This window comes from Phragmites australis, chromosome 1 (genome assembly GCF_958298935.1).
Source record: "Phragmites australis chromosome 1, lpPhrAust1.1, whole genome shotgun sequence".
Lineage (NCBI taxonomy): Eukaryota > Viridiplantae > Streptophyta > Magnoliopsida > Poales > Poaceae > Phragmites > Phragmites australis.
Window position 1 is genome coordinate 55,548,526 of NC_084921.1, and position 16,699 is coordinate 55,565,224.

General features: G+C 39.0%; 3 protein-coding genes and 1 non-coding gene across 6 annotated transcripts; all 4 read right to left on the minus strand.

Annotated features, from left to right (window-relative positions):
- Window positions 1-358: 358 nt before the first annotated feature.
- Window positions 359-7,072, minus strand: LOC133929091 (uncharacterized). The gene is made up of 13 exons (XM_062375694.1): window positions 6,824-7,072; window positions 6,510-6,661; window positions 5,903-5,994; window positions 5,652-5,765; window positions 4,833-5,163; window positions 3,950-4,129; window positions 3,694-3,774; window positions 3,267-3,485; window positions 3,021-3,163; window positions 2,390-2,556; window positions 1,719-1,936; window positions 1,231-1,323; window positions 359-886 (listed from the first exon to the last, which is right to left on the minus strand). Exons 1-13 carry the CDS (start codon window positions 6,993-6,995, stop codon window positions 695-697), a joined length of 2,154 nt encoding a protein of 717 aa, XP_062231678.1. The 5' UTR covers window positions 6,996-7,072; the 3' UTR covers window positions 359-694.
- A 343-nt stretch (window positions 7,073-7,415) lies between these two features.
- LOC133929100 (E3 ubiquitin-protein ligase RGLG3-like) lies at window positions 7,416-11,906 on the minus strand. Of its 3 annotated transcripts, none has more exons than XM_062375715.1 (12): window positions 11,578-11,906; window positions 10,995-11,136; window positions 10,344-10,428; window positions 10,079-10,219; window positions 9,867-9,980; window positions 9,220-9,317; window positions 9,067-9,143; window positions 8,891-8,996; window positions 8,500-8,627; window positions 8,250-8,394; window positions 8,113-8,169; window positions 7,416-7,812 (listed from the first exon to the last, which is right to left on the minus strand). In XM_062375715.1, exons 2-12 carry the CDS (start codon window positions 11,121-11,123, stop codon window positions 7,729-7,731), a joined length of 1,164 nt encoding a protein of 387 aa, XP_062231699.1. In that variant the 5' UTR covers window positions 11,124-11,136; window positions 11,578-11,906; the 3' UTR covers window positions 7,416-7,728. The 3 variants fall into 3 exon arrangements, with proteins under 3 accessions (XP_062231699.1, XP_062231708.1, XP_062231690.1); XM_062375724.1 differs by having other exon boundaries at window positions 11,774-11,905; XM_062375706.1 differs by having other exon boundaries at window positions 11,641-11,905.
- Window positions 11,907-13,443: 1,537 nt separating this feature from the next.
- On the minus strand, window positions 13,444-13,516 carry TRNAR-UCU (transfer RNA arginine (anticodon UCU)). Its single transcript has one exon. It is a non-coding gene; the product is annotated as a tRNA-Arg (tRNA).
- A 509-nt stretch (window positions 13,517-14,025) lies between these two features.
- Window positions 14,026-16,111, minus strand: LOC133929116 (mitochondrial import inner membrane translocase subunit PAM16 like 2-like). The gene is made up of 4 exons (XM_062375736.1): window positions 15,891-16,111; window positions 15,691-15,778; window positions 14,428-14,558; window positions 14,026-14,322 (listed from the first exon to the last, which is right to left on the minus strand). The coding sequence occupies exons 1-4, from the start codon at window positions 15,891-15,893 to the stop codon at window positions 14,203-14,205; spliced, it is 342 nt and encodes a 113-aa protein (XP_062231720.1). The 5' UTR covers window positions 15,894-16,111; the 3' UTR covers window positions 14,026-14,202.
- Window positions 16,112-16,699: the final 588 nt, after the last annotated feature.

Consider the following 16,699-nt stretch of genomic DNA (forward strand, 5'->3'; position numbering starts at 1 on the left):
CTGCGGAGAGAGTACTGCAAATTCTTTGTATAGATTTTTAGATATAATTTGGGTTTAGGCTTTTTAGTTTTTACAAGGCTTACCGTGGCAGAATGTTAGTGTTCTACATAGGTTCTTACCGACTCGTAGAAGGTACAGGGGGATTTAACTAATGGTGTATGATTCAGAGATTTTAGCGATTACTTATTTCTTCTGTACATGACACTTACAAACTAGTGATTTGTTCATGTCTCTGTTCATGGCTTCATCCAGCACTTTTTTGAAGTCAAAATTAACACATACTGCAACCAAGACTATACTTCCTTGCGTTATGTTTTTGTTTACCACGTAAATTTAAATGGCACAAATGCAGACAACATTTCTCTGTAAATGGTAGTATTACTTTGTTGCATTCAAGAATTTGGAAAGATTTCGTGTTACACAGATGAACAGTGGCTGCTTTCCATTATCATTCCACATTTTCGTTGTCATTCTCTACACTCTGCCTTCTAATTTATGAAGCATCAGAAACTCTCTACAATTGTAATTACCAGCCTGATCTAACATTCTAATTTCTGAGCGACATGCACATGTAGGGAGAAAACCCATGACAGAAAGGGGCCCCACAGGATCACCACCATTTGTTGCATACACTACCTCACAAAAACTCCTTTCTCCAAGTGCAGTTGCCTGAACCAGCACCAAGTTCACCCAATTACGCAGTGGAGGCATGGACCACTTCCTCTGAAGAATCATCTGCCTTGACTGCAGCGGATCTCAGCTGGTCTTGCTGTCTCGTGTGGTTAGCCATGCGACGGTTGCTCTCCATCCAAATGAGGAGAACAGTCATGTCAGCTGGGCTCACCCCTCCAATTCTGCTAGCCTGACCTATTGTTTGTGGCCGTACCTACAAATGCATCATAACATGATTTAAATAAAATGAGGACATAAACATGGCATCTCAATCTGCATTCTTGCAAACATGGGATAAGATGTAACTGCAGTTTGCCAGGTCCATGTTTTCTTCTATGGCCTATTTTAAACAATGAGCTCATGCTTGCACACGACAAAATGTTTCAGACAAGATGTCACCAGCATTCGCGACTTATAGTAACTGATATCTTTAGAATTCTAAATCATGGATTATCACAAAAGATTTGAGTTATTTTTCAGGTTCAAAAAAGAAAAAAGGGAAGGTAGACTCATCATTTAGGTTCCTGTACATATTCTCAAAGTAGATGGGTCACTTACCTTGGAAAGTTTCTCTCGAGCTTCAAGCGATAGATTTGTCATTGAGTGGTAATCCAAGTCTTCAGGAAGTTTCCTGTGTTCTTGGTTTACAATCTTAACAGAGGGAAAGAGAAAAAGTGAAGAGTCAGCAGGCTTTTCAAGTAGATAAAAAAAACAATTGAACTCGGCAAAGTCAATGGACGTGGACCTTTTCTTAAGCAAAGGAAGAAAAAAGTACAACAACATTCTCTATTCAATGAAGAGATAAAGAGCCAACCACTGCTCCCATACTGGGAGTCCCAACAGAACACAGCTACCAAAGAGCTGAACAAGACAGAAAAAGAATGCAAATCTGTAGAATGGAAAATATACAAATATCCGCACAAGAGATGCAACATGCATTGCTGTTGGCCATCTTGAATGATGTATGTACCATTTTTCTAGCAGTTCATCAACTTCCCTATAAATTTACTCCAGAAAGAAAAAAACATAGTCACAGAGCAAATTACCTGCTGTAATTGACTCTGTTGTCGTGCAATAAAACCTTTATACTTGATATCAATCTCCACGCATTCTTTCTCAATTCGAGATAAATTTTCATTTCCATATCCATGCTTATCAAGAAGTTTATATTGTATATGTGGCTTCTTTAGTATGGCTTCAAGTGTAGATGAATCCTTTACGGGTTGGTTGGAAACTGCAGTAACTTCAGCAGCAAATTCACCTCCTAATAACAGAAATATCAGTTAGAGCGCCTAAAACCATGCTAGTAACAGCACTGAGTAAGCACACCTTAATAATACTACCTCCAGTCAAAATACATGTCGTCCTAGAATGTGTGCAATCAACCTTTTAAAACATTGGCCACTAATATACATAAAAATACCACCTCCATTCTTTCTTAGTTGTCGATTAGGACATCAACAGTCTTTAATAAACGTTTCTGACCATTGCTTTTTCTAATTATATTCTAGCAGAACTCATTGAAAATATAATGATGTTGATGTTGATTTGATGACATATCTACTAATATAATTTTCATGTGACAAATCTAAACACTTTTATGTAAACTTGTGGTCAAAAGCTAAAAGGTTGAATGCATGCATTCTAGGACACCTAACAAAAAGAATGATACAGTATTTAATAGATATGTCACTAGCTTAGAAATTATAACGCTTACCTGACATTTTTGTAGATTTCAACCGTTCTTTTTCTTGCTTAATGCGGGCTTGCTTTGACTGATAAAGCTCCCAGCGCCTATCGTCTATTAAACCAATCTCTCGTCCCAAAGGGGTCAAACGACTATCAGCATTATCTGCTCGAAGCAATAACCGGTGTTCTGACCGGCTGGATGTCCATAATTGTCCCAGTAATAAAAAGAAGCCAACGAATTTATGATCAGAAGAGTCATATTTAATTAATTGAACGGTAAGTTCCTTCTAATGGATAATATGAAATTAGAAGTACTCAGCATGTAACTTTATGTTAGCAAAACAAAATGAAATTTCGATAATATGACTCACTAAATATCCCAGTATAATATTTCTCTAGTCAGGAATTTATATACTGTTAAACTAGCTCCATCTGATAAACATTGCCTGATGAGGATCATGATAATCATTATACGGACAATTGATGTCCTCAGATTTTTGCTTTCAAAAACTAAACTCAACTATCAACTGAAAATTTCTCTTAAATACAAATATTACATAACACTGCCTAGGTTTATTATTTAGGACCCTACAACTGTTTTTCCGCATCAGTTTCTTTAAGCATTAATAATTAGAATATTTTCTACTGAAATTCTGTACCTTGTTAACATGCGATAAGGCTCCCTAAGATCTTTTGTAACAAGATCATCAATCAAAGTCCCTATATAACTGCTTTCCCTCTCAAGAATAATTAGTGATTTTCCATCAGAATGCCTAGCTGCATTGATTCCAGAAATAATACCCTGTAATCAACATACAACAAGCTTAGGATCCAGCAATCTAGTTCAACCAACAAAAAGCAATGCACTGAAGTTATAAAGAACAGAATAGCAACAATGAATAAACCTGAGCGGCAGCTTCTTCATATCCTGTTGTTCCATTGATCTGGCCAGAGAAGAATAGGCCCTCAAATTTCTTTGTCATAAGTGATCTTGAGCACTGATAAGCAGGTAAGTAATCATATTCAACAGCATAAGCAGGCCTCAGCATTAGACAGTTCTCCAGCCCTGGTAGTGTCCGCACAAGTGACAATTGCAACCTCTCAGGAAGCCCAGTGGAAAAGCCCTAATAAAGATGTATAAATGATCATAAGTGGTAGGTTTCTCGTCTAAAAAAAGGTAGGTTTTGGGTAAGCAATATTGCATAGATATTATTTTCACATACAGATGGGGGACAAAATAGTACAGAAGCACAATATATGCCAACGTCTCAGACAAATTTGACCAAAGATAAGGAGAAGGTGTAGAATGGAGAGAGGAAAGGTGGAAGATACCTGCAGATAAAGTTCAGGAACATTTCTACCCTCCGGTTCAAGAAAGACCTGATGAGACTCTTTATCTTTGAACCTTACAATCTGAAACAAAAAACTTGGTTATCTTTGGTATAGTGAGTAAATCAGTCTTTATGGGTGTAGTACTTCATTCTTTTGTAGTACTTCATTCTTTGCAAGAAAATTACAAGTTTGATTACCAATCCAAGAAAAGAAAAGACTATCATGTAATAAACCAAAAAGGTCCATGATACAATACCTTGTCTTCAATTGCTGGGCAGTATCTTGGTCCCTTTGCTTCAACCCAGCCACCATATGTTGGTGTTTCACCTAAGTTGTCTATAACAATTTGGTGTGTCTCTTTTGTAGTTCGTGTTAAATAGCAGCACATCTGTTCTCTCTTGATGTGAAATTCAGGATCAAAACTAAACCAGCCTACCTGTTTCAAGAAGCACCATCTTTCAAACAAACATAAAAAGCAACTTGAACCTCAAGCTTAGCCCCTCCTGACAAGCCCTATATTTCTAAATGCAAATGATTTCCTTGAACATATATATATTTCTAAATGCAAATGATTTCCTTGAACATATGGGTGCAAACCTACAAGGTATACATCATATACTAGATGCAGGAAATGCTGTGAAACTTCTGTGGGAGAAACCTCATATAGTTTAAAAGGTGCGACCAGCTAGATTAGCTAGTGAATGCATGTACATATTCTGAGTCCGACAGCGTACTGAATTCAAGGCTTCTTTTGATCTTACACATACAAGAAACACTCTATTCAATACTTTATTATCAGCTGTATAAACTACAAAAATCATGCCAAGTACAATAACTTATCAGAGAGAAACCAGATTAACTGGGTCATCTCAGAAGCAGTGTTATTATATCTAACTATCTGACGATACAGATTTTTTTAATGAAATGATCTCAAGAGCCCCTCTGGAGCATTTAATTTGAAAGTACTAATCTTGTTGCTTGCCTTCATATGCAATGTAAAACAACCAATAAAAAGAACAGTAATCAAAAGCTATTGAATTACCGAATCTGCATTTCTCAATTCAAGTAGGAAAAATGCTATGAATGCAGATAACCAAGAATATGCCAAGGATGAAGTTTGTCGCATGTACTATATGTACCTCTTCATCACCATGCTGGGGTTCCAATCCAGAAAAGTCAACCGTCCTGCGATCAATTCGTGGTGGTGTGCCAGTTTTTAAGCGGTCAGTTTCAAAACCCAGATGCTGCAAGTTTTCAGTAAGTCCATGAGAAGCTGATTCTCCAGCTCGCCCAGCTGGCATTGATGTCCTACCAACCCAAATCTTACCACTCATAAATGTTCCAGTGGTAAGTACAACAGATGGTGCGTAAAAGTCCATGCCAAAGAAAGTGTGAACACCCTCAACACTGTCATTTTTTCCTATCAAAACCTCTGTAGCCATTGCCTCTCTAATGAAAAGATTTTCTGTGCTGAAAAATAATACATGGAATAGTCAATAAGTAACATGAAAGATATCACACTGAATACTAAATTATATGCGATCAACAGAAGTAAATATCGACATAGCATCACAAAACTTCACCTCTATTAGTTTGGTAGGCAGACAAATATTAACCTCTATGACAGAACTAATATGCAGAGTAAAATATTTACCTCCACCTGAAAACTAGTCAAGTAGTAACCACATGGTCTTAAGTCGGGAACAACAATATCACATGCCAAATTCATGAAGGTGTCACGTTCGTACTGCTTAAACTAAAGAAAATCACAAATTTGTGAGTATAACCTAAGAAGCTCTGAAATGGTGATCAAGTCAACAAAATTTAAATGAGATGTCACCTAAATGAAGCATATTCAGAATTTATGTAGCACTAACTACTTTTGGAGTTGCCAACCAGGAGTACAAATTCGAGTAAAGTTTGCAACTTATGATAAAAGTGGTTTAGTATATACTGACCTTTCCACAATGTTCTTCATCTCTATTGCGTACTCTCTCTTATCAGTCTGAGCACGCAGTGCACGTACAGCAGGCCCTTTTGAGCTGTTCAGTACACGCTTTTGCAGGTAGCACCTATCAGAAGAAGAGGTAGATCTCTAAGCCCAACACCCCAATACAAGCAAAGGGAATTTGGCAAAAAAAAAAAAAAAAAAAAGGCAAAGGCAAACGAGAATTCATTTCTCCAGATAAGAAGACATTCAAACTTCTACCTATCTGCAATCTTTCCAATTTCACCACCAAGGGCATCTACCTCGTGGACAAGTTGAGACTTTGCAGGCCCACCCACAGCAGGGTTACAAGGCTGCATAACATAAGACAGAAAATGAGTCAGGGGCCAGAATCATACTTCTAATCCGTGTAAAACAGCATGAAATCTACAGGCAATTCCTTGACAAAGGATGCTTCCTTATGACATACTGAGATCTGTGACACACTATCAAAATTCGTCCATGCACTGTTAGTTGGAACAGTTTTATCTTCTGCATTATCTTATTACTTCATCAGATACACATACCATATAAAAATCTGTAACAAAATACATGTCTTATAGACATACTGTCACAGAAGAAATCTTACATTGCTCAATTCTTATGCTACAGGGTTCAATGGATCAATTCTTCATGTAAGGGACTTGATTTTTACTATGTCACACCAGGACTCAATGTTCACATATTTTTGGCACATGAACTTGACTAGAATATTTACCATCAGGAATCAGAAAGCATAATTTGTTGATTCCAAGACTATATTAGTACGTAATTGAGAATGGATACCAGAAATCTAGAACTGAAGAATGAAACAAAGCTTAGTGCAGACCTGCCATGCGATCCGATCAATGTTGAGTGTAAGAAGAAGAGTGCGCGCACCGAGACGAGCCGACGCAAGCGCGGCCTCACAGCCGGCATGGCCACCTCCGACCACAATGACGTCATACCTCTCCTGAAGCGAATCCAATAGGCCTCTCGAATCTAATGCCACAGCAGAAACTCATCAGTAGGCATCTCTTCGTCGTTTTATAGTTTGCATCAGTCGGTTTAAAAAATTGAACGGAAAACCATCCCTCATCAACGCATAGAGCTCGATTTCTCGAATCAATGACAGCTCGGAAGGCACAGGGAGAAGAGCGTTACCCTTCGCGGAGGCGGCGGCGGTGGCGGAGAGGCGGCGGCGCGGCGGCGGGCGGCAGGACGGCAAGCGGAGGAAGCGGCTGAAGGAAGGGGAGGGGAGGAAGGACGAGAGGCTTTCGGCGGCGGCAGATGTCGCGGAGGCCGGCGGAGGCGGCAGGCGGAGGCGGAGCAGCATGGCCGTCGTGGGAAGAGGCGGAGGCTGCGCTATCTCTCCTCTTTTCTCGCAGCTGTGGGCCTGTGGCTCTCAACTCTCTTGATGAAGAAAATGGAAAATTACAAAAACACCCATACAGATTCATGCAAATTAATTATCCACAAGTCTACAATAATTTTTCTTCCATTTTCTTAATTTATTTTCTTTTTATTTTTCTGTTTCTTTTTGCTTCCTGCACACTATGTATTCCTGTACTCATTACCTTCATTTTGATGAGATATTTTTTAACACGTCAAGCAAAATCATCCATCAGTCGAGAAAAGCATTCCAATTTGTTCCGGTTTGTGCCATGGTGCAGTACAACTGTCGTACAAATTACAAATGGCAAATGAAATTGATAACTGCATTTCTCTGAACAAAATGCAAATTTTGAGCTCAATCTCTTCAAACTCGAACAAGAGCTAGCCGTTCCATATATAAACATTGTGCGACATCAGAGTATCTGTTCTCCGAAATGAACAGACAAGTATCTTGTGACAACTGCTGGTAACCCATTCAACTAGAAACCACAATTCCCAGCTAGTACTACAAGATAGCAATAAACTTTACATGCTATGATTCGTCAATCAACATCCTTGGAAATGGACAGGAAATCAATTTTACATCTCCAGCGTTCTTGCTCCTTACTGTTTGATATACCCCATGGATGGAAGGGTTGATTCCTCCCCTCCAGATACCACATCGTCTCGAGAAGTCAAGAGTAGAGCCTCACGCGCATAGTGATTGGCGCACGGCACAAGGGGCATGTTGATAGTGTTGGGCCACATTCCTTGCATGTCTTGGACAAAGAAACATGAGGTAAAGTTAACAATCACTCGTCCAAACAGAGACACTTCCTGATTTCCATCCAAATTCTATCCCTATATCGAATTTAGGTTTTACATACTTCTCAAATCTCAATCCAAATTCTATCCCTATATCGAATTTGGGTTTTACATACTTCTCAAATCTCAAGTTAGGTTACTTCAGTTGTGCAAGTTCACTAGCAATAGATATTAGATTATTATTGCGGATCATTTCACACTTTCACAATCTGATGGTTCACCCATGGAGATCACACGTGCATAGAAAAACTTACCAGGTGACCACACTGAAAAGCCATGTCCTTCGGATTGGTTAAACAGATGGGGCATACCTATAGGTGGCAAAAAATTAAACTGTTTAAGGTGTCATAGCTCTAGACGAATATAGTGCAGAGTAATTGGCCCGAAGTACCTGCTCGTCGGCAGCACTTTTGCCAATGCCGGTTGGCCGGGAGCTTGCAGTTGGAGGATGATGTGAGGCTGCAGCATTATCGTGTTCAAGAACTTTGTTCGGAGGAGGAAGAATTCTCGGAGGGGCAGTCCTTTGCGCTTGCTTTCTGAGATAGTAGTTTGGATAAGACAATAAATAGAAGATCAGCAAATATAACAATGATGCCAATAAACTAATACAGGACCACAAAGAACTGAGCAGGAGCAAGTACTCTGGAGGCCGGAGGCCTTGAGTTGCTTTATACTGAGAGGGTATTTCCATAAGGGCTGCAAGGGCAAATGCAGCCTCCTTCTTTGGCATATCCTTGCTTGTCGACATAATATCAGTGAAATTCACAAACTGCGATAGTTTATCAATAAGATTCTCAGCAGAGAAACAGATGAGAAATTGCAACACGAGTCTCCTCTACTAGTCAGAACTCAGAAGGCAATGCCAGAAAGTAAAAACTGAAGTCAGCATTTTTTTTTCTAACTAAAATTATCAATATGTTCACACCATTAAGTAAAAGAATGATAAGTAAAATCACTAGCATGGAAGGTACTGTTGGAGCAACATTGTAGGTTTGGAATTGACAAGGCATATAGTAGTACTATTATAACCACCTGGAAATTATCAAAAGCTCTTTCAGGGATACAGTCATCAAAATGCTGCATCGCATCCCATGGTCCATCGCCCACCCCAACCATCACAATTGAAAGAGGATAGTAGCTGACAACCAAATAAGCTTCAGTAATACTACAGTAAGACCAAGTTCTAACAAACGATGAAATGAATTTACCTAGCATTAACAATTGCTTGTATAGTTGCCTGTTCCTGTGGACTTAATTTTCCATCATGTGTATTAGCGGTGGTCACCTACAACTCTTTGCTCAGGTAAGACACATGGTAACGATTCTATTGTAGTAATTTGCTGCTATTATGAACACGTTACCTGGCCATCAGCTATGATTACGAGAGCATGGTATTGCCAGTTACTATTTTCAACAACAGAAATCGCTGCATAAATAAGAGGTGCAAAAGAAGTTGGTCCTGCACACCAGTTGAACAAACGAATGAGCAAAGCATAAGTACAAACCAGCAGTGATTGTGATGTTATCTGTTACTAACAAGTAGCAAAGAATGCACGATAGATCAACCTATCATTCAGTGCAAACACAACACATAAATTATATTCCAAAATGTTTAGTCTAGTCCAATACTCTTCTATGGAATCTAGCCATGTTGATAGAATAAACAATGTCTGTTTCTCATGGCGCTGCAAACAAAAAGAATAAACAGTTTACGAAGTGATGACATGAAAACTTCCTAGTGTTCCAAATCACTGAGCACCAAAGATGACAATTTTGTATGTGTTACGGTACAGTAAATTTTAAAGGGTGGATTTTTTCCTGAAAAACTTGAAGCAAGAAAACAAAGCATAGCAAAAAAATTGGGTACTCTAAATCATAATCTATCATAAGAACAGTTCAGTCAGAACAAAAACTGAAGTTTGGACTTGGAGTTACTGAAATGTTCAGTCTGTTATCATTGTACAATATGTACTGTACGGGGGTGGGGGGGGGGGGGATGACTTGTTACCTGAAAGATTCAAATGTGGAATAATTTGTCGATACCTTAAAAGAACCTCCTCAAAGCCACGACAGGGATGGTTATCTGAGTAGAAGCTGAAGACAGAGTGATCATGCGTAGAAGCTACAGATTGAATTACATTTTATTAAACTCATATAAGTGTAACATTCTTCCTCAAATGGAAGTAATAATGGGAAAAAGGAAAAAGAGCAGATACTTACCATCACCAAATCCAAAACATGGTATCAAGTTATCATCATCGAAAGGTGAAAGTGTTCGCCCAATTATAGAAATAGCTTGCTCATATGGATTTGGGGTGCCATTAATGGCATGCAGAGATTTTCTTCTAAAGGAATGCCTACCTACAGAATCAGCATAATATTTCTTTAAAACAAAGAGGATCTTATTAAGTAAAACTGCTGGAAAGCCTAGATTGAAACAGTAGATATGATGGGGCAGTAACACAGATTACAGAAGTAACATCACCTGACCATTCATTGCTTTTGGTGAAGTCGATACCAAGAATTAGATTTGATGATTCAAGACCAGCTTCTCTTAGGGCAGTAGTGACCTTCATCAATCGAAATAAATAATAATGTATACAGCAGCATGCAACAAAAATACATGCTTTTCAAAAAAAGAAAAAGAAAAAAAAGAGGCAGTTGAAGCACATGAACAATGTTTAATACTAGAAATGGAATACATAAAAGTTGTGGCCCTAAACTTATGTTAGGGAAACATAAACCATGTAGCATGCCAGATAGTTATTTTTGTTAGGAATAGCAATATGTATTCCCTGGAGGCCCTAGACCAGTATATATACACATGTACATATGACAATATGCAAGGAACCCTAACAATTTTATGCACTGCCCGTGCCAAGATTTGACAGTTTTTGTTCATGTTTATCAAGCCCTTACGTTGAAGATTGGACTATTAAAATGCAAATTTTAGGGGAATTAGCAAAGATTTTAAGAAAACAAAATAAGGTCGGCTTGAACGCCTCAATTCGACATTTATGTTCAGTGCAGGTGGTGGCAACCCGAGGGTGACAAGAGAGATAATATCCAAAACAGCGGATTTTTTTAGACTTCAGATATGAAGGAGGTCGTATTAGGAGATTTTACTTCTTGTTACCTCATCCACTGAGCTGTAATTGTCTGGTATAAATTTTGGCTGCCGTTTGTCGTTGATTTTTTCCTTGGAACTTCCAGATGGAGCATGAGCTTGATGCCAGTGCTTGTGATGAGTCCTTTCACCCCACATTATCAGTTACGATCTGCAGAAACATATAGATTTTCAAAGCAATACGAACTCACACATGAATGAAACTCCTTTTAATACATCGTGTGTAGTTTCAAGGCATTACGCATAACAAGGCAAGAAGAAACCAACAAAAGAGCAGTCAATTATGGTTCTCTGAAAATTCCTATGAGAACTAGAACAACCAGAAGAACTATGGAATGCCATATCCAAACCAGTTGCTTCTCAAGAACTACCAAAGCAGTTGTCCCAAATAGTGCTAACCCTAACCTCAAGAATCGACTGATACCAAATTAATTGTTCGGGACTTCCTTTTCCCAGTCACCCATCAAAGCCTCACGTCGCCACAGCTTAAATTCCCTCACTTAATCGATGCTAACTCTTCGCAAAAGAAATCGATGCTAATTAATAAATCTATGAAGAAATGATGGCCTGGAAATTCCAAGGAGAAGATCACCTCCCATGAACCAACCAACCCTTGCAGGGATGCAGAAGGCACGAAGATGATTGCGTTAGTTACCGGGTGAGAATCGACGCGGCGGCGCACGTGCGGGCCTGGCCGTGGCCGGGCTGCTGCAAGCTCGCGGCGGCGCGCGTACAGACCTCGGACGCGAGAAGAGAAGAGAAGAGAAGGGGAGGTCAATGGAGGAGACCTCGGATGCTGCGCGGTCAATGGAGGAGGCCAGTGGTTGCGTGCACGATGCTCCTGGAAGTGACCATGGCGTGCGTGAAGCAACCAAAAGGACGGCAAGCCTGCTCCTGTGCTCCATACTCCCGTGGCATCCTGTGTACGGAACCGGCTTTCCTTTTCCTTCATGTACCGTGCTGATGAGACGAGCCTATGACGTTCGTCCATCCATCTCTTCTGATTTTCTTTATTTTTAAGAAAAAATCTACGATTCATCATTAAATAACTACTAATTCTACAATTCGTCATTGAATAAATTCTGTTTATTTCTATAGCATGGAATAAATATTTCAGTTCCTTATATGCCATCAGCTTCCGATACTGCCCTCCGCTATACTGTTTATGAACAGTACCCGAGAATAAAAAAAGTCACACAAAATATGTTGATTTTTGTGCACGCTCTATAATTCATAATCAACCTATTTTAACTGTATTCACTAAAAATACTGTGTAAAATTCAAACTAAAATTTCTCAAAATGAGCTACTTTTGTAATACTGTGCATTACAAAGAACTAATTTTTTCACCGCGGGAGATAATTTTAGAAATTATTACATCACATTAGAGGAATATTAGTAAATTTTCTCAGATTTTTTGTAATTTTTTATGAGGCTTAAAAATTGCAAGAAGTTACAAAAGTAGTACATTTTGAAGAATTTTAATTTGAATTCTATACAGTATTTTTAGGTGAATACAGTTAAAACGGGTTGATTATGAATTACAGAGAGTGCACAAAAATCGACATATTTTTTGTGACTTTTTTTATTCACGGGTACTGTTTATACTGTTCATGAACAGTGCAGCGGAGGGTAGTATCGGAAGCCGATGGCATATAAGGAACTGAAACATTTATTCGATGGTATAGAAGTAAACAGAATTTATTCGATGACGGATTGTAGAATCAGTAGTTATTCGATGTTAAATCGTAGATTTTCTCTATTTTTAAAGGCGATCTCTTCTGATTTGATGAGTAAGAAAAAATTCATTTAACACATTGCGCTTTAAATAAGTATTTAACAGGTTTGGAAAACCAGAAAATCCCTATCCAGCGACTTGAAAACACCTATTCTAAAATTAAAAAACTGATGACCGGAAAATCCTTATTCAATGACCGGATAATACTCATTCTAAAATTGGAAAACTGATTACCAAAAATCTTATTCAATGATCGGAAAACCGACGACCGAAATATCCCTATTCAGGGTGCTGAAGGTTAAATTCTCCTTTCACATTAAAAAAGTTTCCAAAATTTTAAAAATTCACTATAGATAGGGAGACATGTTCTATATCTTCACCAAATTTCATGACCAAAGTCAACTTAATTATAAAGATATAAAAAAAGATAAATATTCATTAAGTATTTGTCTTTTCATATCTAGCAAAATAAGTTAAGTTTGGCACTGAAATTTGGTGGAGACATAGATAATGCCTACTCCTATATCTATTGATTTTTTCAGAATTTTTTAAAACATTTAGACCTGGTAAAAATAGAATTTGCATAAAATTGTTATTTTCACATGATACTTACCCATATATGTGCCATTTTTGGTAAAACAAAAATAAGAATAAGTTTCTACTGATTAATAACTACAATAAGGAAATAAACTACAATAACTAAAGAACGTAATAAAAATATCACGCCCGGTGGGACTCGAACCCACAATCGCCTGATTAGAAGTCAGACGCCTTATCCATTAGGCCACGGGCGCTTCGTTGATGGTTGTCGCAACTAAATTAATTATTTGTAATTCCACCTGCCGAGGCAATAGGAGAAATCCTGAGCACGGTAGGGTTCCTTTTTTGATGGATAGGATTGAAGTTGATCCTTGTCCTTCCGAAGTTCCAAACCGTTGTGGAATTCTATCTCTTTATGTATACTAGTTTCCAGTTCATGGAATTCCTGGTTTCTATGGGATACGCTCCGCCCCATTTGATAACTATAATACTTAATTCATGAAGTTGTTCTGGTCACATACGTGATCCTGGTGCAGAAATTCGCACCCAAAAAAAGAACTAAAAACTAACTCTCTCGAATGGTAGAGCATAAACACAGGATAGGATGGATCCTGCATACCCTTTGGTCGCTAGCTTGGCAAGTTCAGACACAAGCACAGAAGCTGCTCGAGCAAGCAATACTACCAACCAACGATTCCATCACAGCCAATTGACATATGAATTTACAATCAAAACATTAATGATGCACTAGCAATGCATATCATAGGCCAAAATTTCGTATCTTTGTTGAACATATTTTGAGTCCAGTAAAGCTGCTTCCCGTTACAACCAATCAATCTGATGCACCCAACATAACTCAAAAACAGAATGATGATCTTTAGCCGCATCAGCAAATAGTTAGACATAATGCTTCAAATGGAAGCTAGGCGTCTACTCAGTCTCAGTTTGTTACATCAGGCCTATGATATGCAGCTTCCAGACATTCTTTGGCACGATGAACCTTTGACTGGAGATAGAAGCTCCCATTCTTGGCATTCCTCTCAAACATTGTGTCATACTTCTGCAAAGTATTCAAAGAAGAGAGAATTTGACGTTAGGTTTGGCTCAGGCAATGGTTTGGCTAAGGTTTGACATATTTAGTGGATCGAAATATATTGTCACAGACCTGAACAATCTCTTCCCAAGTCGATTGTTCACTGATACCTAGTATCTGCCGGGCTTCTTGCTCTGTCATGGCCTTGTTAACCCTTCTAATACCATTTATAGCTTCCTGGGCAGCTCCAGTTTTGTTTGCATCTACAAAAATTTTGGAAACGAATATATACATTTCAGAAAGACAGAAAGTACATGTCGCATGGATGATGTAGCCACACAGATGTTGCTTCAGATCAAAAACCAATTTTTTATAGGTAAATAAGGATAGAGGATTATGTAAGGTAAGCCCATTTGATTCAGTAGCATTCTAGCTGAATAAATATCTGGTGTATCTATGCATCTTGTAAAACTAATCATGAAGGTTAGCATTATGCAGTTTATTCACAAGTGTGCATACACAGAACATAATCAATTCAGTCAATATCAGGGATCATCAAAAGTTCCAAACACAGAAGCCAAAACTACTTTATGATGGTTGCAAGCAAACCAAGGCTGTGTATTAACAATACAAACATAAATCAAGTGCAAAGGTTAGATTTTGATCTCACAAAATAATTACTTATTGAAGTAGCAAAATGAATTTCGTACACATTTAGTGCAAGCACTTAGTGCATCCTTTAATGCTAAGTGAGAAATGTCAATATATCCTAATGGCAGAAACAAACTTATGATGGAACGCACCACATACTTTTAGTTCACTGAGGCAACATTACAAAGGAAAGAACAAAGTTTTGCAGTTTAACAACAGAGCACTCGAAACGATGCCCCTAAATCTAGGGACAAATACGCAATGCCAGGTTACCCTGGTACCATCATATCACCAGCTGTGACAGCACAGGCCCCCGGGGGCAAAAGCCTAAAAAACTTTCCTTTTGGGATCGACATTTTAAGCTATATAATATACCTGACAATATTCACAGATAACCCTAAAAAAATTAGAAAGAAGACTACAAACGATGCCTCCCAAATCTTAGGACTAACCAACAGGATGCCTGGTTACCCCAGTACCCTTAGATCAGCGCCACCCAAATTGGGACAGCACAGGCCACCAGGATCAAAAGGACTCCAAAATCCCTTTTAGGATTTGACACTGTAAGCTAGATACTAGTCCGTACAAACTAAGAGGAGTTGCAGATAACTCTAGTTACCCAATTACTGTCTCCACCAGCCACCGGCGCACAGATACGCCCATGGATTCAAATTATTAAGCACTGTACAAACAATCGGAGGAGCGCGAAGATCCAATTTTTCGCAGGTGAAGAGGAGCACTCACTGACGATGGCCTGGCGATAAGCCTGGAGGACGGCCCTGCCGACCACGGTTCCGCCCATGACGATCAGATTCGCGAGGAGCCTACCCGCCTACCAAATCATTAGCATCAGGTGAGGCGCCAAGCTCGAAAAGGGTAGCGAACGCACGAACAGATCGACAAGTAGAAATCGAATCGAGAAAGGAATCAGAAAATCAGCGCACCATCGCGATGTATTCCCCTCGTCTTCTTCCTCCTGCGGCGGCGAAGGAACCCTAGGGGCCAGGCGCTCGTGGGGGTGACGGCGGCGAGTCGCGGGGAGGGAGGGAACGCGGCGGGATGGCTCCTGTGGGAAAGCTGGTGTAGGGTTCGGATTCCGAGCTTGTGCGGCTTTAAGCTCTAGGGTCTCATCTTGGACGGCACGAAAGACGGTGGCGAGTGGAATTTTTTTATTTTCTAATTTAGCCGTCCGTTTCAAAAAAATTACAAAAATAGGTCTACCAGAATTGATATGGCAGTCCACGTATATGTGCGTAGATTCTTTTTACTCTTTGAATGGGAGAGAAATATTTTTCACTTCTTTCCCACCTCGAGGGCAAAAAATATCCCACCCAGATAGCATAGCGAGAAGGATGCTTTTATATAAAATTTGTATCCTTAGAGATAGCAAATTTCTCAAGATTCCTCTGTTTTTTCGATTAAAATGAGAATTAAGATATATTTTTTGTATTTTTATAGCGACTAGATATTTCTCGCACGCACTCTCAGCGGACAAAAAACGTCCTCTAAGAGAGATATTTCTAAATCTCGTTATCTTAGCAAGCATCCATTTCTTAGCCTCACCGCGCAACTACGCAAGCCACTATGGCAGGCCAGATAGGCTCTTTCTCACCATATGGATGGGTGATGATATTAATTTAGTTATCATACTCTAAAAAGATTGTTCACTGGACGAGATTTATTTCTCTTCTTTGAAAGAGCTACATGTACCTATTTTTATAATTTTTCTATACAGACATCTATTTCTGTTAAA